Below are 22,600 nucleotides of genomic sequence, written 5' to 3' on the forward strand. Positions count from 1 at the left end.
TTTTTGAGGAAAGGGAATTTGGTACTTTTAATTAAACACACACATTTGTTTTTTGAGGTCATTACTGATGAAAGGGTTTATTTTATTGCAAAATATAAAAGCATTACCATCTAATAATACAAATGTATAAAACTAGTTATACATTTTAAACCATACTACAAGTGGTTGACTCACAGTAGGAAGAGCATTCCAGTTACTCGCTATTGCTCTGTGGCAGGACTGTCCACTTTCTGTTTTCTGTGCCTATTTCAAGTACACTGGGCCTGAAATTTCCTCATTCCCATTGATTTGGCCAGCTGGCTGCCTGGCAGCATTTCACATCTTGCAGGCAGCAGCACAACTGGCTGTTCTCCAGGTGCCCAGTGAGCAGCCACCTCCGGTCTTTCTCCACCACTGTCTGAGACCTCGAGGAGTTATCTGTCCCCAGCTTCTCTTGTCTGAGCCTAATTTGTCTTATCAGTGAGTATGCTGTTTCCTGCTCTTGAAAGGAAGGTCTTAGTTACGTTGTGTCTGGAAAGGGTCAGGAAAGGAGAGACGAGCTTATCACTGATTGTCTTCTGAGATTTAGCCACATATTAGGGAGAAGTCTTTTCATCACATGGTTGTCTCCCACACTCCTAGGCGAACGCTAGAGGTAAAAAGTGCAGGTCCACTGACTCATCCTGGCTTGTTTTAAAGTTAATAACTTTAATGCATAGTTAGTACACAGTTTAATGACAGTTACTAACTGTTAATGTAACTTTTTGATTAAAAGAAAGAAAATTCTGAATAAATGCAAAAGCAGACAGGATACAGGACAAGAAGCGTAAACTGGGATTGTCCCCAGCAAACCTAGGAAGGTGGCAGATGTTGTCTAAAGGGAAATTTTGCATAGAAACTGATATGGCACTTTTTATTTTCTCCCCAACCCCTGTCTTTCTTACCAAAATAGAAATTTTCAATGAAAAATAACTATAATACATCTACTTGGGCTAACATTACTAGATTATGCCTACATTTAACTTAAAGTAAGTTGGTAGAAGACAAATATTGGGAGAGTGAATGTGCGTTGTAAGATAAGTACTCAAGTAAAGAAGTGCATATCCTCACATCCACGTGTGCACATGCATAGCCCATTGATAATGTGATATCCATATGTGAAAAAGATCTGATGTGGACTTGGGGTGGTTGTGAACAAGGGTCAGTGTTCCTGGGTATAGAAGGATCAGGTCTGTGTTGCCCCATCCCCATTCCTATGCTCAGGGCCTTATGTTAATAGACTACAGCAGGGATCCAAGGAAGGCCCATTTGGCCCTCTCCCTGTTTGTGTAAATAAAGTTTTATTGGAGCACAGCCAAGTTCATTCGTCTGTCTATTCATTAACGTCTGGCTGTTTGCATGGTACAGTGGCAGAGTTGAGTAGTTGCATCAGAGATCGTAAATATTTTCTCTAGAAAATGTAGAAAAGGTGCTTTATAGAAAAAGTTTACTGACCCCTGGGCTATAAGCTTTGCAGACTGACCTTGGGCGTGACCCAATTCTCATTTTCCAGTTTCCCCTGCACTGGCACGCATAAGACAACGTTTCTGTCCTTGGGGCATCCACACTACCCCGCTTTCTTCCTTTTAGCCCTTTCCCAGAACACAACACAGAAGCAGGCAAGAGATGACCACCTACTTCTTTCCAACTCATTTGGGCAGAGGAGTCACAGATCATAACAATGGCTAACATTTACCTATTACCTGCAGTGTGCCTCAGGCTGTCGTATGTGCATCAAGAGGGGTTAATCCTTACCACTTCGTATGGTGAGTCCCAACACTCACTTTGTGACTGAGGAAACTGAAGCTCAGGAGGTTGAGTATTTTGCCCTGGGTCACGAAGCCAGGGTGTGGTGAGGAAGCATTTGAATTTAGCCAGGCCATGAAACCTATCCCTGCACTATTCATTCTTCACTGAAGAAGCCCTCACCTGTTTCAAGTGTGCCTTCCCTAAACTCTCAGCACAATGCCTCCTGCTGTTTCTGTCTTCCTCCTCCTTTGGCAAACTCCCGGTTACTAAATGTCAGTGATTTCAAATAGGAAGCAACTTGCAATTCAAAATGTTTCTAGACTTTGAATAAATCCAGTTAACATGCTCATCTTCCAGGGAGTTACCATTTTAAAACCCTTTGGGGAATGTTATCCAAATAAGTACTTAGGTAAGTAAAATATTTTTCAGGGTGATGTGAATCCGGAAGGAATTTTGCCTGCAGGAGGTGTATTTGGGCAGAGGGCCCTGGATGAGGCACTGGTGGAATACCTGGACTAGATCGTCCTCTGACCGAGCAGCCACAAAACAGCCAGGGAAAGCCCGGGTCACTGGATCAGCTTGTCTTTCCCAGTCTGCAGGGTGGCGGGACCAAGCTGAAGAGACCGTTGTTTGTTTTCCCCAGAAGGGAGAGCCGGATAACCATTATGTAACTGAGTTAATGAAGAGTGAGACCTATTGTGAGAACACAGGCTGGAATCACTTCCAGTTAGAGGCGGCCGGCCCTCGGCCAAAAGTGGGCAGAGGCATATCCTGTCTGGAAAGACAGACTTGAACTTCAGAAAGAGAAGTAATGCTGCCCTCTTCTAGCAGCACAGCTGGATTTGGCTGTGGGAATTTATTTCCCAGTTAGTTGGGGTTTATTCTGGAAGTATGTGTACTATGTAATACAAGTACGTTTTGAAATCAGTAATTTTTACTTAACTTCTGTGGGGAAAAAGGATAAGCCTTTCCCCTTACTGACTAAATGACAGTATATTGTGTTCAGGTCATGTAGAAAGATCAGCTAGTGTCACCTAAGTGGGAATGTACTCATTATTCTTACCCCCAAAGAGAAATAAACTATCAGAGTGAAAAAAAAAAAAAAAGACTATTTTTTAGAGCCGTTTAAGATTCATGGCAAAATTAAGAGTCAGGTACTGATATTTCCTGTATACCCCCACTCCCACATGTGCACAGCCTCCCCCATTATCAACAATCCCCACCCGAGTGGCACACTTGTTACAGTTGATGAATCTATATTAACACATCATAATCACCTGAATTCCTTATTTTACATTAGGGTTCACTTTTGGTGATGTACATTCTGTGGGTTTGGACAAATGTATGACGATGTATATCCATCATTATAGTATCATACAGAGTATTTTTACTGCCCTAAAAATCCTCTCTACTCTGCCTATTCATCCCTCTCCCTGCTCCCTTCCCACCCCTGGTGACCACTGACGTTTTTACTGTCAAGTTTTGCCCTTTTCAGAATGTCATATAGTTGGAATCATACAGTATGTAGCCTTTCAGATTGGCTTCTTTCACTTACTAATATACAGTTAATATTCCTCCATGTCTTTTCATGGCTTGATAGCTCATTTCTTTTTAGTGCCTAATAATATTCCATTGTCTGGATGTACCACAGTTTGTTAATCCATTCACCTACTGAAGGACATTTTGGTTGCTTCTAAGTGTTGGCAGTTATGGATAAAACTGCTTTAAACATCTATGTGCAGGTTTTGTGTAGACATATGTCTTCAACTCCTTTGAATAAAGACCAAGGAGCACAATTGCTGGCTCATATGGTAAAAGAATGCTTAGTTTTGTAAGAATATTCCAAACTATCTTTCAAAGCGGCTGTCCCATTTTGCACTCCTACCAGCCGTGTGTGAGGGTTCCTGTTGTTCTACATCCGCATCAGCATTTGCTGTTGTCAGTCTTCTGGATTTTGGCCATTCAAATAGGTGTGTAGTGATATCTCATTGTTGTTTTAATTTGCATTTCCCTAATGACATATGATGTGGAGCATCTTGCTAATTTTCGTCTGTGTTTCTTCTTTGGTGAGGTGTCTGTTAAGGTCTTTGGCTCATTTTTTAATGGAGTTGTTTGTTTTCTTATTTAAGAGTTCTTTGTATATTTTGGATGACAGTCCCTTATCAGATATGTCTTTTGCAAATATTTTTTCCCAGTCTGTGGCTTATCTTCTCATTCTTTTGACGTTGTCTTTCCCAGAGCAGTTTTTAATTTTAATGATGTCCAAGTAACCAGTTATTTCTTTCATGGATCATGGCTATGGTGGTGAGGCTCAAAGTGGGGAGGGCCTCTAACAAGTCATCGCCATACCCATGGTTGTTGAGGTTTTCTTCTCTGTTACTTTCTAGGAGTTTTATAGTTTTGAGTTTTACATTTAGGTCTACAATCCATTTTGAGTTAATTTTTATGAAGGCTGTAAGGTCTATGTCTAGGTTCATTTTCTGCTTGTGGATATCTAGTTGTTTCAGCACCACTTGTTGAAAAGACTGTCTTTGCTACATTGTATTGTCTGCTCCTTTGTCACAGGTCAGTTAACTATTTATGAGAGTCTGCTTCTGGACTGTCTATTCTGTTCCATTCACCATTGTCTATACTATCAGATTTTAGATGTCTGTAATTTTACACATTCTATAATAAAGGAAAGTCGAAGCTAGTGAAAACTTGTGAACTCCCACGTTTCTGGATTAAATTACAGTAGACTTAGATTTACCTTTATATCTGCAGACTTGTTTCGAGTACTTTTGCTTAATTTCTCTGCTTTAGCCAAAACTTTGTGAAGATGGGAATAGTTAAAATGCAAACTTGATCATGGCATCTGTTCCTTTAGACCTGCCAGTGTCTTCTTGCCCTCTCGCCCTGTGTCTTCACTGTGCTTTCCAGCCCTGTGAAGTCATTTGGCTCCTGCTCACTTTTCCCCCATCAGATGCCACTGTTCCCTCCCCACTTTGAGCCTCACCAATTTCTTCCAGTTACGGGAACTGCTGACCTCTCCCTGGTCCCCAAGCCCCTTAGCCTGTGGTTATTCGTTGCTGGGACAGGGCACCCCCCCTTTCCTTACTTTCTGCCTGGTTGACGTCCATTCATCCTTCAGCTTATCCCCCAGGGCTTGGTCGTGTTCGCCTGCTTTATGCTGTCAGCTCCTCTTGTACTTAATCTTCATGGTGAGCCTAATGCGGAAAGGAACTCAGTCTGTTTCTTATCATTTGATTTCCAGGATCTAACATGGTGCCCCTTTGATGGCACGGAGGTTTAATTTCTCACGCTCAGATCGTAGGGTGATCACGTCAGTGTTATTGTGGCAGTCCTAGTGTAGAAGGAGGTAGACATTGGCGTTGAATACTGGTTGCTTTTGTTCACAGAAAACCATTTAGGGTTTTAGATTTATACAACTTATAGTTTGAATGAGTAGGTTCGCTCTGTATTTTAATGCTTAAAGCAACGTGTCTTGGAATCGAAAAGCCAATTTTCCTGAGACCCTTTCTGGGTCACGGTGTTCCTTAGGGTGGAGTGATGGTCTGCACTTGACCATTTCCCAGGGATGTCCTGAGGCCTGAGGAGTCCAGGCATTCTAAATACCAGCCTTACTACATGACACATACAGAAACAGATGTATATGTGCTCTTCTAAGTAAAATGTTAATCTTATGAAAAAGTGTGATCTTTTAAAATTTTTACACACCTTAAGTGTACCTCTGTTGTTTCTTCTAAGTTCATATAATATCCCTGTCAGCTTCAGTGGGAATATTTGCAATCTAAAATGTTTATTTCCCAGAGATCATTTTAAAACTTTAAGTTGTGAATTTTTATCAGTAATTAGCCATTACCACTGACTTTCGTACAAATCATCTTGTAATTTATTGAACAAGTAGATGAATAGGCTCAGATTTTAAGCATCTAAAACTGGATCGTAATTCTGGGTGCCATTTTCTCTGATTGAGTTTCATTTGATCTCTTTTCTTCAGGCATAAATTAGATTATTTTTAGTATGACAGGCTCTCAGCACAGAAGTAGAGACTGTTCTCTCTTGGCTGACTCACGCATACGACTTGACCCTTCACCTTTACCTGGTCTTTGTCAAGTACACCTGTAAACAGATCTACATGGTATTTGTGAATCCAAGTGTTAACTGCCTTAGATGAGGCCCTGGGATTAATGAATTAAGAGTGCTTCAACCATTGTCACTAGCGGGCACCTTCTCAGCACTCACATGCGCCACACCGGGTCAGAAAACAGGGCTGTGTGAGCACTGTGCAGCCTCTGCTTGTTGAACCTTTGACATCAGGAGCGAGGACACCGGGGGAGGCCAGTCACTATTGCACTCTCAACAGTGGAACAGAAGTTTGTCTTGGCACCAAGTCTGTTGAGCTGAAGAATCTGCAGGTGTTTAGCTGCCTGTGCAAGGCAGGGCATTTAAATCTTACATAGAGGGACCAGGTGTGCTCTCTTGTTACGATAAAGTATGTTTTGGTTTTGTGTTTTTTCCATCAGGTGTCAAAATCCAGTGCGTTATGTTGCCATCTCTTGGCATAATCTGGATGGTTCTCTGCTTTCACCGATACAAACCACATGAAGCACACAGGCAGATGGGGGCAGGGGGAAGGTGGGAGTGTGGCTCACTGTCTGCAATGATGCTTTCCCCCAAAATAGCTTTAGGTAAATAGCATTTTATAAAGTTATTTCATTTTAATCTTAGTCATGCCTTCATTCTTTAAAGGAGTCCCTTTGTAATATGAACAATCCTTGTAGCAATAATACATATCCTCCTCCAAAGTAATTTTTTAAAAATCCTGGTACATCAAATTTCCTTAAATGAAGGCATGCACTTGGGACCCCTGAAAAACCACTTCAGTGCTTACTTTTGGTGTGAAGGGCTAGTCCCTCCATGGAGAGCTGGGCTCTGCAGCCAGAAGGGCTGAGTTAGAATTCTGGCTCTGCTACCTAATGGTGCTTACCTCTGTCTGCCTCAGTTTCCTCTGTGGTACGTAGGATCCCAGTAATAACTTCTTCCTGGAGCTGTCCTGAGAATTAAGTGGACACTACATGTAAATGTTAGAGTCACTGCCGGGACTGCATGTGTCAGTGCTTAATGAATGTCTGCTTCAGTATGGAAATGCTTCAGAATAGTCTCTCGTTTCCTTGGAAGACAGGGGGTGGTGGTGGTAAAGACTGACCCTAGTCATAGAAGTTTTATTACTTAGTTAATATGAAGCCATCAAGGAAGGAGGTGAGGATGTAATTTAATCTGGGAGAGGTTGATAAAAAAAAAAACGAATAAGAAGCTATGATGGCAACTTTTTAAGCTCAAGCTGACTGTAACAAAGAACTTCCAAGTCTTAGTGGCTTACAAAATACAAACTTACATCTTTCTCCTGTGTCGGGCAGGTTGATGTGGTCAGGCAGCCCTCCTGGGCAGTTTCCTTCCCTCTGGCCCTTCAGGGATCCAGGCACGTCTCTTCCCGTGGCTTTGCCATGGTGGAGCTCTTCACTTCAGCTGTTGAGGGTGAGGAAGCAAGAAGGAGGCGGCAGAGAAGGAGAGGGGAGAGAGAGAGACTGAATGAGAATGAATACAAGCTGAAGACCTTACAGATTTTAGAGGTCAAGCATGGAAGTGGTGGACACATCATTTCTGCTCCCATTCCATTGGCCAGAACTGGTCACATGGCTCCAACCTGCCTGCCTGGGTTCTGGGAAGTCAGGTCTTCCTGTGTGCCCCGTAATGAGGCAGGATAGGTGCATATCCAGGTAGTGGCACAACAATTAAGACGTTTTCTGTAATTAATCTATGTGTACCCTTCACTATAAACTATTCCTAAAATTCCGTATAATGCCAGGATCAGCCAAGGACACAAGAGAATTTCCAAATCATTATGTTTCTTATTTTAGAAATTTGCAGCAAGTCAGGGAATCTACTGAGACATCCACTTCTGAACATTTTCTTGTTATGCAGTTACCCAATAAACAAGGACTCAAGGTGACAGTGTCTTAGTGGCCATCCCTGACAGGCAGGTTCCTATTAACGAGAAAGTTTTTATGCTTCATATCCTGCTGGTGGTCAGTAAATGACAAAAGGCAAAGAAGTTAATGATCCTGTTGTGCATTGGAATTACATGGGACAAGCTAAGAGTAGAGGTTTGTTTTTTTAACCCTGCTCTGTAATAAATGTGGCACACTCCTGCAACCAGTATTTGTACTCAGTTCTGATGGGAAGGATGATGACCGTTCCTGTGTCTTATATCATCGAATAAAGTGACTGACTTCTGCAGGTTTATTAATATTTCACTTGAGCAGTTATTTGAATCATAATTGGCCTCTGCAAAGATCGAGCAGTTTATTTATGAGAGCAAACCTGGGAGAGTTTACAGCCACATGGACACACCTTGGGGCCATGCTTAACCAAGCTTCCGGGTTAATATAAACCTCACGTTTTGCAGTATTTCATAGTTCTATGGATTGATTTTGAATCCCATTTCTTCTGCCAAGGTTCAGCTGTTTAACACACCTGAGAAGTAATATAATGTAATGGTTGATCACGTGGTCTCCAGCATCAGGCTGAGGTGGAATCCCAGCTCTGCCGCTCAGTCACTGTGTGACCTTGGGCACTTATTTATTTGCTATGGTGACCTAGGTATTTGTGGTAACGAGTACCAGACTGGGTGGTTTAAACAACAGAAATTTATCTTCTCATAATTCTGGAGGCTAGAAGTCAGATCAAGGTATCACTAAGATTGGTTTCTTCTCAGGCCTCCTCCTTGGGTTGTAGATGGCCGCCTTCCTGTATCTTCACATGGTCCACCCCCTGTGCATGTCTGTGTCCAAATTTCCTCTTCTTATAAGGATGCTAATCCTATTGGATTAAGGCCCTCCCTAATGACCTCATTTTGACTTAATTACCTCTTTAAAAACCCCATCTCCAAATACAGTCACATTCTGAGGTACTGGGGGTTAGGATTTCAACATACAAATTTTGAGGGATACAGTTCGGCCCATAACAGGCCCCTGGCTGATCTGCAAAATGGATTAATAAAAGTGCTTTATAGCATTGTTGAGGGTATTCAAAGATATGATGCATACAAATTGCTTAGCATAATACCTGGTGCATAGTGAGCGCTCACTAAATAGAACTATTTTTATTAGAATCATAAATCTTATTATATCTAGCTATGTCATCTGTCCCAATTGGGAGATGGCTGTATGCATAGCCTTTCAATTATTGAGGCCTGGGATTATCGTAGCCTTTCTCGTGTACTTCTAGTATTGTAACAGGCTGCTTTCAAGAGGGTAACAGGGCAGAAGCCCAGGGGTTGTTGATCGAGTGGATGGGTATGAATTTTGTGCTAGGATTTCTGAGTAGTCTTCATTGGCTGTCCCTCTGGTGTCAGTAGGCACCATAGAAGGCTGTGAGACACAGACGTCTTGGTTCCTGTAGTGAGTGACCTGCCCAAAAGTTTTACCAGAGCTCAAGAAGCACCGGAAGAAGAGCAATCTCTTTATGTCAGGGCAGAAGACAGAAGGGCTTTTCACATTGTCAGGGGAGTAACTATAAAATCATAATAGTAGATCACTGAATTATCCAGACACTGAATTATCCAGACACTATGGATGATTTTTAAGTAATGTAGCATGTGAAAGCAGTTAGCTTTCCTGTGATTGTTAGTTATACCAAACACTTCTAGACTTGATGAGACTTGATAGAATTATATAATGCTGATATTATGGTGAGTTAGCATCTCAGGCCCAAATAAGTGCCTGTTATCTAAATTCCTGGCATTTCTTCTTTCAACTGGCATAATGCTCTCTGTTTTAAAAAGTACTGCTACGGTCACAACACAGTCACAGCTTGTGTTAACTCTTAGCACGGCTGCCCCTAGGGTCAGAAGAAGGAAGACCAGATTGCACGGGCTCTGATGGAGTAAGCTGTCCAGGGAGGACAGTTTGTGGCCCGTCGACCTAGGGAAGCTTTGGACGCGGCGGGGGAGTCACATGGTTGTTACATCCCACACACAGCAGTGTGCAGTGATGGCGGATGAGTTCTCCAGGCACACTCTTCAGAGATGGTGCCAGATTCCGCTTAGCACACCAGCTCCTGAACTTGAGTCAAGGGCACCATTAGCCAGCTACCAGTCTTATCAGTTTTTCTTTTGAGATGACTCTGAAATATTTGTCTTTTAATAAAAATCATTAAATAACAAGTCTGAGGATTGTCACATATAAATACTTGCAAAGATATAAATTTATATGAAGTAATTTTTGACTGTAAAATAGGAGGTATGTACTCTTATGATCATAAAGGCTGAAATAACATCCTTATTAGGGAATGATGGAATATAGAATTAAGTAATTGGTTTAATGTTAGTTAACTTTTTTTCTGTAAATCTATTTACCTTTCTAGAAAAGCAAAAAAAGAGGGGCCGGCCCCGTGGCATAGCAGTTAAGTGCGCACGCTCTGCTGCTGGTGGCCCGGGTTCGGATCCTGGGTGCACACCAACGCACCACTTGTCAGGCCATGCTGTGGCAGCATCCCATATAAAGTGGAGGAAGATAGGCACAGATGTTAGCCCAGGGCCAGTCTTCCTCAGCAAAAAGAGGAGGATTGGCATGGATGTTAGCTCAGGGCTGATCTTCCTCCCCCCGCCCCCCCAAAAAAAGAAAGAAAGAAACACAGCAGTGACAAAGAAAAAATCTTTCCCTATGAATCCCTCCTTATGCGTTTCCACTGCCCTCCTGGGCCAACATCTTCTAATATTAAATCATCACATTTACACCTTATAAAAATCACATTGTACAACCTAAATATATACGATTTTTATCAGTCACACCCCAATAAAGCTGAAAAAAAGATAAAGTTGCTATTCTATTGTAAAAAAAATAATATGGAGAATAATGCAATAGGATCTCTCTGACTGCTGTCTTCCCTCCATTCTGGCCATTCTATTATTGCTACTTTTTTCTTCCTTGGTTCTTTACTTATGGGTCTCTTTCCTAAAAGTATTCTGAAAATTTGCCTTTTTGTTTTTTTACTTGATTTAATTTAATTTAATTATTATTATTCTTTTTGGCAGGAAAGAGCAAGTTAGTACCTTGTATCAAAACATCAACCTTGTGGAGCCCAGACTGATTCAGCCATACGAACATGTTATAAAGAACTTCATTCGTGAGATCAGACTTCAAAGCACAGAAATGGAAAACCTGGCCATTGCAGTGAAGAGGTATTGAAGTCCTTCCTTTCGTGGGATCCTTTAACTGGCTCTCTGACCCCGGTGCACATGGACTGAACTGCATTGTCACATTATAATATGGGAGGACTTCCTGATCCTCAGGAGTCTGGAGCTTTCTAAATTAAGCCAGCATGAGGTTAAGTTGAGTCAGGCAGTACTTCATAGGGTCAGCCAGCAATCCATCAGCAGGTCACTGTGATCCTATCATATAAACTCTTCAAGGCCAATGCTTCCATACAGAACAGTTCAAAGAGATTTGTTATCTTCTATGTAGCCACTTGAAACATAAGGGAGACTTTTCATCCAGAGAGGCAGACAGGGCTCCATTTGAAACCTGGCCTTGTCACTGACAGGCGTGTGACTTTGGGCAGGTTACTTAATCTCCCAGAGACTCAACTTCTGCATCTGCAAAGTGAGGCTGTAAACATTTACATCCTCAGGGTGTTGAGACTTAATAGATGACGTCATGGGTGAAGCCCCTTGTCCTGGGCCCACCATGTGGCGGGTGCTTGGTGGTGCTGCTTTCCTTCTCTCTGGGCTGCCTCACCCAGCCGGAACTGAAAGCCTAACAGCTGTTTAGCCCTTCCTGTCACACAGACAGTTTGTGACAAGCCAGAGCAGGCTTACATGGGATATTTACTGGTTTTAACAGCAGCCCAGTACCAAAGAAGAATTATGTGTTGCAATCCAAGTACCAGCCTCTTTACTCCCTGGGCGGATCACAGTCCTTTGGCATATATTGGGAAAGAGGGCAGTTTGTCACAATTCCTGGGTGTTCTGCCCCATGGATGCTTCTCGCTGCCACATGCTCCACCAGCAGCTCTGAGCATGCTGCACACCCCGCTGGTCTCTACCTATAACTCGTAAACGGCCCCTTTGTAGGATGCCCCCTGTCTGCCTGGGGGCAGGCAAGGGCTGCTCCTCTGTCTCTTTGTTCTTTCCTTCAGTATTGATGAAACTATCTAGTTGACCCTTTGGAGTAACTGAAGGGAAATAAACGTAGAGGCGAAAATGTTTTAAAATAGTGATGCTAAATAGGACTTTTTTTTTTTTAATAGTCCTAGAGTAATGCAAGAGTTGAACTCTTCACGAGGGGTTTTTTATGGACATTTTCAGTTCCTGACTGCGATCTTTTCCCTCAAGTTTGACTGGTAGGGGCTTTCAATAGGATAATAGAGTGGCCCTCAGAACTCCAAATTCTGTAGAGCATTGTGGAGTATGGATCAGAGCCCCAGAGCTGGCTTCCCCTGAGGGGTGACTAGCAGATGTGCATATTGAGTCTTCAGAGTGTCCAGTAAATATCTGTTAAAACAGACTCCCATGTACACACACACGTACACATACACAGACCCACACAAAGATGTGAGGGACACATACACACACCCATACGTGACCTCTAAGGATAGTACCATGCAATCCCAGAAGGGAAAAAAAGAATGGTGTTCTTTATGTTCTTGTGACCAGTGGGGCTGCTCTCCCACTGTGGAGTGAGTGCGTCACATTATGTTGAGCCGTTAGTGCTTCTCTTCTCGTCCCGTCTGTGCTCTCTGGGTGGGATCCAAAGTCAGGCTGTGTCCTGAGCCTGGGCCATCAGAGACCTGGCTGCATCATTTAAGTGACTACTATGAACATTCCCGTACTTTCTTAGGTAAGGACCATCCGTCTTCACCTCTATTTTTGATTGGGTCTCTGTGCTTTGTGCTCTTCACTTGGAACTGAAGATTGGGTTCCCAGTGTCCTGGTAGGAGCCCTGGACTAGGTCACAGTGGACATTCCCAATGCACCAGACATTTTCCTAGCAATTAGGAATTGCTGGGGCAAACACAGTGTTGTTATAGACTACCCTGATTTACCAAAAAAATCCAAAGTTGCTCAGAAGTGAGAAAGGCAGGAGGAACACACTCAGGAGCAGTCCCAGAAGCCCAAGTGTTTGGGACTGGGTGTCTCGAAGGAATGGCTGGAAAAAGTGGTCATAACAAAGGGAGAAGGGATATGTGGCTAAGCTAATTACAATTCCAGTGTTGACCAAAAAAAAAAAAAAATCAAAACAAAGTTGCTCTGGAGATACATAATTCCTAGACTTTAAACAGCAAGTATTTACAAACAAAGTAGAATTAGCTGACTTTCCAAACTTGGTTTAACATAACCTTGGGCAGGCCATAAGGTGAAGACAAAGTAAACAAGAGCAGAAAATTGTAGTAGATCACTCAAAATTTTACTTTGGGGTCTTCCCCCCACCCCTCAATGTTTGTTTGGCGCACTATGTAGAAATTAAACTGATGCCAGAGCAGTTGTGTTTCGAGGGAGCAAATAAGTTGATAGCAGGTAGGATGGTGTAGCGGAAGCCCATCAAAGTGGAAAACAGGAGGTCTTGTATTTAGGTCTTGTTCTCTACTTGTTAACAGCATGTCATTGGTTAAGTGAATTGACTCTAAATTTCATAGTGTCTGCTTTCAGGTCACTTATAATCTAGTTGAGGAGGCAAGACATATGCATGTGAAAATTCAGATAATTAGACGTATAGCTGAGAGAGAACAGAAAATAAGGTTTTTTTAGGGTTTAATCAGAAGCCTCATCCCCTGTGAAGTGACAGATAGCTCCATACTAGACAATCACTAAATAAAATGATCCTGGAACTCTTCTCAACGCAATTTTCCTATTTTTAACTTTCTGGCAAATCAATGTGCTCTGCCTCCATAGATGTGATTTATTGATTATATTAGTAAAAGAAAGAGAATTTTTCTAAGGGTTAACCAGGTCTACATTCTAGAACTTTTGGGAACTGGTTATAAATAATTGTTGACATGCCTTATTTTTTTTCCTTCTAACCGTAGCATATAACATTGTGTGTTTCGTATAATACAGTTTCAAAATTACGTCTAACCATCTCTTTGCCATAGAATTCCTTTTTTTTTTTGTTTAAGGTTGTAGCTCAGTCATGGCAGCAAAAAGGATTTTCAGAATTTATTGAGAGCCTCTCAACAATTTGGTATCTTTATCTTCTCTTGGCCACAATCTAGTTTAATACAATTTTACCTAATCTACTCCATTTATTTAATATCTTGTCTTAATGTCCTTTTACACCCGAATGGTCAAATTGCCAATCTCATTTTATTATGTGGAAGGAACGGGGAATATTATTTTAAATGGTGTGTTTCTCCTCATCTGTAAAATAGAGGGCTTGAAATAAATGAGGTCGAAGTTTTCTCTTCCTGTTACAAGTCCAAGAGTATAATGAAAAGGTGTGTGTCCTCTTGAATTTCAGAGCCCAGGACAAGGCAGCCATTCAGTTGAGTGAGATGGAAGAGGAAATGGATCAGAGGATTCAGGCTGCAGAACACAAGACGCGGAAAGATGTGAGTTTGTGGGATTGGCCCTGTCGCGACGAATCCTTATGGAGCACCATTTATGGACTGGGCACTGGCCGTCCTCTGGGTGCAGCAAGGCCAGGCTCCCGAAAGGACTGTCAACTAAGGCATGTTTAGTGGTGGTGGTTTTTGAGGCGTAGGGTTAGGGGAGAGAGATGATAAACAAGTAATCAAATAAATAAAGCAGATAATTTCAAATAGTGACAAGTGCCATAAAGAAACAGTGTGTGTGATGGACAGTGACTGGGCGAGGAGCTGCTTCAGGTTGGAAGGTCAGGGGCCTCTCTGTGGAGGTGACATGAGAGCTGAGGCCTGAGGGAGAGGAGAGTGGCTCGACTTTTACATACCGCTGTCTCGATGCCAACCTGAAATCTAGATTACAGTGGAATTGAAATTCTCTCTGCAAATGTTGGTTTTATAGTAGAATATACTTTTATTCATCATTATAGGAACTCTCAGAGTTGAAAGTTGGATGCTACCTTCAGTGATTTCCGTAGAAGAAATAATTATCTTTTTCCTTATAAAATATTTTTGGGTGATTAATGTTTAGTGAAAACAGAAAATAGACATACTTTTTGAGTAGCTCATGTTAGGATGAACATTCCATTTTTTTTCTATTCGTTTGCCCTGTTGACTTTGAGAGGCGGCACGGTGGAGCGAGAAGAGCCTGGGTGTAGGCATCCCATAGCCCTTAGTTTGCCTCCTGGCTCTGCCCTTGTCTGGGTTGGGTGGCAGTAGTGGGAAAGCAACCTCCCCTCTAAGCCTTTGAATGGGATAACGCCACGTACCTGCTTTAACGGATGATCTGCATGGAGTGCCTGGTGCAGGGCCTGAGGCACAGGTGGTGCACCGTGGCTGTGCCGTCCTGCTCTTTTCTGTTGCTCTGTGTACTTGGTGTCTTTTCAGATTCTTCACCTTAAACGGTTTTACCACATATGTGGCTTTGGGTCTCTTTGTTGTCTTATCTCTTAATAAGTTGAATAACTGTTTGGATGTCACATTCCACAGAGTGAATGGTTCCGAGTCCATGGTCTAGTCTTAATGCAATGGCTTTCCCATTCTTCTGCTCGCACTTTATTTTTTGTAGTCTAGAAACAGTAAAGTCGTACTTTTTATGCCTTTTTTTCTCTCCATCCATTTAATCTGTGCACTCCTTCATTCATCAAACACTTACCAAGCACGTGTATTATGCTGTCGTCAAATCTCATTGTTTCTTCCAGCTAAGTACTTCCCAAATTTGTTACTGGTAATGAAGACCTTACACCTTCATGTTTTGTTAATGATACCATCTTGCCTCCAGTACAAGGGCGGCCAATGTGTGGCATCCACAGCATCATTTCTGTATTCCACAGCGAGGGCATCCGTGGCTAGTCAGTCGCTGCGCAGATGTGGTCTCTGAGACCTCAGCACACCACTGCCGAGTGAGCAGCTTTGGCACTGGGATGACCCCTGTTTGCCAGTCCATCCTTGTCTCCAGCTCACACCCTTCTAAACACTGTCTCTCTGGAACCACGCATCCAGGCTAATTGAAGATTTTCCCTAACTTCCCTGGGTAAGCGTGGCTCACCTCGGCTCCCCGTAGTTCTTCACCTTGCAGCTCTGGCCTGGCTCACTGCTCTGCTTTCTCCCCAGCTGTCTTCTTTGCCTTAATAACTGTTGCCCCACTCCTTTCCACTTTCCTAAGTTCATCAAAGCTCAGAGAAGGTCTCCCTTTCTCCTTGATGCCCTTCCCTAGTCCTCTAGCCATATTCACCTCTTCCTGACTTGAGTCCTGTGACACATATAGGGTATATTCCATTGTATCAGTTAGGTTTTTGTAATATATTGTAACAGCTTTGTTGAGGTATAATTGGCATGCAAGAAAATGCACATATCTAAAGTGTAGAATGTGGTAAGACTGGATGTATGTGTATACCATGAAGCCATCACCACAATCAAGGGAATGAGTATAAGTTTCCTCACTCCCTTTTGTTATGCCCTTCTTCTTTGCCCCTCCCTGTCAGGTAACCGTTGTATATCTTCTTTGGTGAAGTCTCTATTAAACTCTTTTGCTCATTTTTAAAATTAGGTTGTCTGTTTTCTTATTGTTGAGTGTCGAGAGTTCTTTATATGTTCTGATCTATAAATATTTTCTCTCAGACTGTGACTTGTCTTTTCATTCTCCTAACAATGTCTTTTGAAGTGTAGAAATTTATTTTAATGAAGTCCAATTTGTCAGTTTTTTCTTTCATAAATCATGCTTTTGGTATTTAAGAAATCTTTGCTTAACTCAAGGTCACAAAGATTTTCTCCTTTGTTTTCTTCTCTAAGTTTTACTGTTTTAGGTTTTACATTTAGGATCCATTTTACTAGGATCGATTTTGCAAGGTAGGGATCAGAGTTCATATTTTTTTGCATGTGATATCCAATTGTTCTAACACTGTTTGTTGAAAAGACTTACCTGTTCTCCACTGAATTGCCTTTGCACTCTGTCCAAAATCAGCTTACTGTATTTGTGTAGGTTTATTTCTAGGCTCTCCATTCTGGTCAATTGATTGATTTGTCTGTCTTTATGCCAGTATTACATTGTCTTGGTGACTGTTGCTTTATAGTAAGTCTTGAAAGCAACTAGTATTAGTTCTTCAACTTTATTCTTCTTCAAAGTTGTCTTGGCTATTTTAGGTCCTTTAAGTTCCATAAAATCAGCTTGTCAATTTCTAAAAAAAAAACAAAAAATTGCGTGCACACACACACACACACACACACTTGCTGGAAGTTTGACTGGACTTCTTTGCATCTGTAGATCACTTTGGGGAGAATTGGCATCTTAATAATGTTGAATACTCCGATCCACAAATGTGATGTATTCTCCATTTATTTAGGTCTTCTTTAATTTCTCTTAGCAATATTTTATATAATTCAATATATAGATCTTATATATCTTTTCTCAGATTTATTCCTAAGTATTTGATATTTTAATGCTACTCCAAACAGTGTTATTAAAAATTTCACTTTCTCATTGTTCGTTGTGAATATATAGAAACATGTGGTTTTTGTATATTGGTCTTTTACCTTGTAGCATTGTTTACATTGTTTGCACTCAGAAGCTTTTTTGGTAGATTCCATCAGATTTTCTATGTAGATGGTTGTGGATCTATGAATAAAGACAGTTTTACTTCTCTTTCTGATCTGATGATAATTTTATTTATTTTTCTTTCTTTATTGTACGATTAGAAGAAGGAAAGCAGGCATGAGAATGAGAGCAGGCATCCTTGTCTACATGAAGTGTGGTGTTAGTGGCATGTTGTTCGTGGACGCCCTTTATTAAATTGAGCATGTTCCTCTGTTCCTCGTTTGTTGAGACTTGTTGTTTTCATAAGAAATGGATGTTGGATTTTGTCAAAGGCTTTTTCTGTCTATTGAAATGATCATGTGTTTTTTTTTCTTTTTTAGAATATTAATATGTTGAAATACATTGATTGAGTTTTGAGTGTCAAAACAAACTTGCACTCTTGGGATAAACCTGACTTGGTAATGACATATTATTCTTTTTATGTATTGTTGAATTCACTTGTTAAATTTTGTTTATCATTTTTGAGTCCATGCTCATTAATGATACTGGCTTGTAGTTTTCTTTTAATGTCTTTGGGTTTTGTGTCAGGCTAGTGCTGGTCTCAGAGAAGGAGTTGGGAAGTGTTCTCTCCATCTCAGTGTTCGGGAAGTTAGTGATGAGTTGGTCTGAACCACCCTTTCTCACCCACATTGCTGTGATGACCTCCTGTCTGATCTCCTGGCGTCTACCTGTTGCAGGTTGGGAATGGAATAAGCTAGATAGTGATAATTTCCTTTATTGAGCTCAGAATAAAATATTTTTAAATCAGAAAAGTTGTTATGTTTGGGGTTGTGGCCATGGATTTAGTGAAGCGAGTTGCTGAATGGCATCCCAGTCCGTTTTGATGCCAGGAGGGCTGCCCACACTAACACCTCATGTGAGGCCTCACTGTCTTTATCCACCTGTGAAGGGGGCAGCACTCGATGCCTCCTCACCTGTAAAGCTGGAGGAAGTCAAGATACTCGCTTGTAAAAAGGTTACCATGAGTGAAATGCTGCTCTCCTCCTAAGCATTTTCTCTAAGCATAGATTATTTAATTTACATGGAGTATCTAATTTATGTGGATTATTTAATTTACTTAGATAATTTAATGTAATCCTCACAATACTCCATTAAGGAAATGGAGGCACCAAGGAGTTAAGTCAGTTGTCCCCGCTGGGCGGTCAGTCAGTGGGCAGGAAGACTGTAATGCAGGCAGGTGTTCAGATGTGGGTCATGCCACCTCTTCAGAGAGGAACTGCCTACCCCTGTCTAACTCGCTTCCTGTCACATCTCCCTGTTTTGTCTTCTTAGTGTCACTTCCTGCAATCACCTCTGTTTTCTGTGCCCACCACTAGGATGCACGAGAGCATCTGTTTGTCTGCACTGCTCCTGCTCTGTTCCCCTGTGCCTAGAGCCATGCTTGATATATAGCAGGCTGTCAGCAGATACTCGTACACTCAGTTTCACCAGTTATGAACAGAAAACTTTATTTGAATACTGAACATAGGATATAAAATTTCCTAATTTGTTAAGAGAAAAAGGAAACTTGAAGATGTTCGGGCTCATGGGAGCTTCAGCCTCTGACCTCCTGGGGGGCCCTTTTGCCCTTCTCTGCTCCAGGGAGGACACCTTTGAGAAGTACCAGCCTATGGGGAGGCAGTTGGCATAGAAATTTGCAGGTGATATGATTTGAATTTAGATAAGGCACAAGCTCTTGGAAGAAACAGTAAACCCACCAGGCCTTCCCGAGTCCTGATGACGTGACAGGATTCAAGGACGCGCTGGGGCCCTTGGCTGTGCCATATCTTTTAATTAATGACAGCAGTAATTAATTAAACTAGTTATGTGATGTGCTGAGGCCTCTGTCACATGTGAGTAATAGTCTTAGAGGTGTCCCTCCAGGTGACGTGTGGATGGAGGTTGTGGATCCGCAGTTCGTTCACTCTTGTAGGTTTCAGTTCCAGAAGTGCTGTGCATCTAAAGTCATCGGGTTCACTTCCACCATCCTTCTCCCTGTGGAGGAGACTTGGTTTCAGCCTTAATTTGACACAAAACATTTCTCACCTATGGGTTTTTGAAGAACCTATTTAAATCAACAAAATGGTTTTTTTCTTTTAGGAAAAACGCAAAGCTGAGGAAGCCCTCAGTGACCTCAGACGTCAGTATGAAACAGAAGTAGGAGATCTACAGGTCACGATAAAGAAACTCAAAAAGGTAGGTTTGTGGCAGCCAGACTTTTAGGAATAGCCTCAGGATGTCAGTGTGTCTAGGCTATTAGCGACTAAAATATTCAGAATCATGCTGGAGCAGTAGGTGGAATCAGATTTCAGAGTCAAATTGGAATACTTAGAAGGACTTTTTTTTTAAGGGCGCCTGATTTCCTTTTCTGTTTCCAGGGGAAACCTGTCTTTTGCGTAGACCTAATAAATGTATCTGATCCCTTGAACAGTTGTCCATCAAACTCCAGGTTTCTTTCCTCAGTCTTCACCAGCCAAGTGCCCTCGATTCCCACGTGTCCAGTGGACTGTCTTCTCATGACAGTAGGGTGACCGTCTTTCCTGATCGTGTGTGCCCTATATCCCTACCCCCAGCTTACTGCAAGGTGTGTGGTAGGTATTCAGTGAATATTCATTGAATGAAATGAGTATTCCTCTTCTATATAGAAAGTTCCAGATTAGGGGACCCCTGATCATCAAGAGGTGGGGGAGGACGTGTTGAAGTGTGAGCACAGGTGTGATTGGGTTTTGGCCTTTGCTGTATTTGGTTTCTGATGAGTAGGGTCCATTTCACTCAGTGGTGTGCTGGTCGATGTTTAACAACTGGCTCTGGTGGCAGGAGGAGGGAGAGGGAGGGATTTATAGCATGTGCCAGTTTCTGTGGTGTAAATACTCCCACCATGACCGATTTCAAGCCACCAAGTTGACATCACTAAATGCAGAGTTTGGGAAGAGATGCTTAAAATAGGCTCTCACCTGCCAGTGCAGGTTTTCTCCAGCACAGTACTGGATCCACGTCTTGCATGTGGATTGTCTCCACGCTAATGGAGAGATCTTGGTTAAAATGAAAAAGAATACTTAAAAAACAATTATTGGGGCTGGCCCCCTGGCGTAGTGGTTAAATCCAGAGCACTCCGCTTCAGCGGCCTGGGTTCACAGGTTCAGATCTCTGGCATGGACCTGCACCACTCGTCAAACCATGTTGTGGCGGTGACCCACATACAAAGTAGAGGAGGATTGGCAACAGATGTTAGCTCAGAGCGAATCTTCCTCACCAAAAAAAAAAAAAAAAAAAAAAAAATCCTGGAAAGTGGCATTATGAATTTGGGCATGTCACTTTGTTTCTCTGGTTTGTTCATATGATAACCTTTAATGCTCCCTTCAGTGTTTATATTCAGTGAGATTAAGTGACAATTAACTGTATTTTGTAGGCTGTTGCAATTTTAGCCTCTGGAATTATTAAGAATTTTCCCCAATAGCCTTCTTGGAAAATTATTATCAGTGTCAACCTTTTGTCTAATTTCCAAAGGTCGTTAAACCATACATATGATGCGTGTATTACAGAATCTGAATAGACCAGTCCCTTGTTTATGCCAGAGTCAGATTCTCCTAGTCAGTGTCCTCACTTATTTCCATGTCTTCCCAAATCTTTAGACTAAGAGAAAATATGCAAGAAAGGACACAGAGTTTCTTGTCCTGATACAGCATATGATGAAGACCAACAGGACTGAACAGTGAGAGTTAGGCATGATGAGACCTGAGTCTTTATTGAGACTGTGCCAATCTCTGCCTATAACACCTGGGACAATCGGCTTCATCTCTTTGATCTTTAGTTTCTCATCTGTAAAATGGGGTTAATAATTAATTGTCCTGCCTAACCATAATAACTGGTATTTTATTGACTTTATAGTTTAGTAAGCTCTTTTTTATATTTTTTAAAATCTAATTCTCAAACTTTCTCTGACGATAATATAAATATCCTACTTTTACAGATGAGGGCACTGAGTTCCAGAGAGGTTAAATAACTTGTTCAAAGTCACACAGCTGATAAGTGATAGAGTTGTCTTACTCCATGGTTGGTGCTTTCTTATTTATTCCAGATTTCTGCCTGCTTGATAGGGTTGTTCTGTAAGAGAATAAGACATGATTTATGTGAGAGTACATTAAAGACTGAAAAGAACTATGGAAAAGTTTACAAATTTATTATAGTTGCCATTAACCTTATGCTATTGATTCTGAGAAACTGATTTTTTTCCCATAGTTGTTCTTCTCTGAAATTGGCATGCATCTTGAAATCAATGGCTCTTCTGAGTTACAGTCAGCCACGAGGCAGTCAGGACATAGTTGTGTGAAAACTTTCAGTTGATGCCATCTGGCAAGATGAAGAAAGTCAAGTGTCAAAGTACTTGTATTTTGACTTAGACTAGACTTGATGAAATATAGGATATGTTTTGATCAATGCATAAATATTCAATTAATGGAAACCCACAAATCCCCACCATTCCCAGGGGATGTAAGCTATTTATTGGAAAGACATTTTTTGTTGTCCATGCTATGGGTGCCCCTGAGCCAATTTAGTCTGGAAATACCAATGAGTCAACCACCAAGCAAAGCTCTTCTGTGTATTTATATAGTTTTGTGTGCATATGTCTCTAGCTTCATATCATACTGAAATTTTGTTGATTTCAGTTATTTAATAAGCATTTTTTGAAAACACCCTGAAGAAAACATAGGTGCATCTGACCCTAACTCTTCTCTTAAAAATCTTTGACTCTGGTAGGAGAGGTGAGACATTCATAAGTAATTACAATACAGGAGAGAAAGTGGTAAGTGCGGGTCAAGTTCTAGGTGAATATGAAGGTCCAGACTCATACGCAACATAACTGAAATGGTGAGGATTGGATTGCTTAAGGGTTCAGTGGTTTCCGGAAATGGCTTTTTCATTGTTGCAAAGAAAATTCATTAAACAGTAAGACCCCCTTTTCAAAAATGTTTAAATTATTCAAAGCACATTTTCAAATCCTTATAGATTATATGTCGTTTAATGATTTTTAAAGTTATATAATGTTGATAATTGAAGACTTCTAGAATTTCCGTATCCATATTCAAGGATATTCCTAGAATCAATTCAAAGTGGGTTTAT

At 41.4% G+C, this 22,600-nt stretch overlaps 1 protein-coding gene across 3 annotated transcripts in view; it reads left to right on the forward strand.

Annotated features, from left to right (window-relative positions):
* The window catches only part of RASEF (RAS and EF-hand domain containing), a 70,482-nt gene that overhangs the window by 21,132 nt on the left and 26,750 nt on the right, over window positions 1-22,600 (forward strand). For all 3 annotated transcript variants that reach the window (XM_058565588.1, XM_058565587.1, XM_058565586.1), the window contains exons 2-4: window positions 10,865-11,011; window positions 14,286-14,376; window positions 19,580-19,675. In XM_058565588.1, coding sequence (XP_058421571.1) covers window positions 10,865-11,011; window positions 14,286-14,376; window positions 19,580-19,675 — 334 coding nt within the window. The remainder of the gene's footprint in view (window positions 1-10,864; window positions 11,012-14,285; window positions 14,377-19,579; window positions 19,676-22,600) is intronic.

This window comes from Diceros bicornis, chromosome 22 (genome assembly GCF_020826845.1).
Source record: "Diceros bicornis minor isolate mBicDic1 chromosome 22, mDicBic1.mat.cur, whole genome shotgun sequence".
Classification (NCBI taxonomy): domain Eukaryota; kingdom Metazoa; phylum Chordata; class Mammalia; order Perissodactyla; family Rhinocerotidae; genus Diceros; species Diceros bicornis.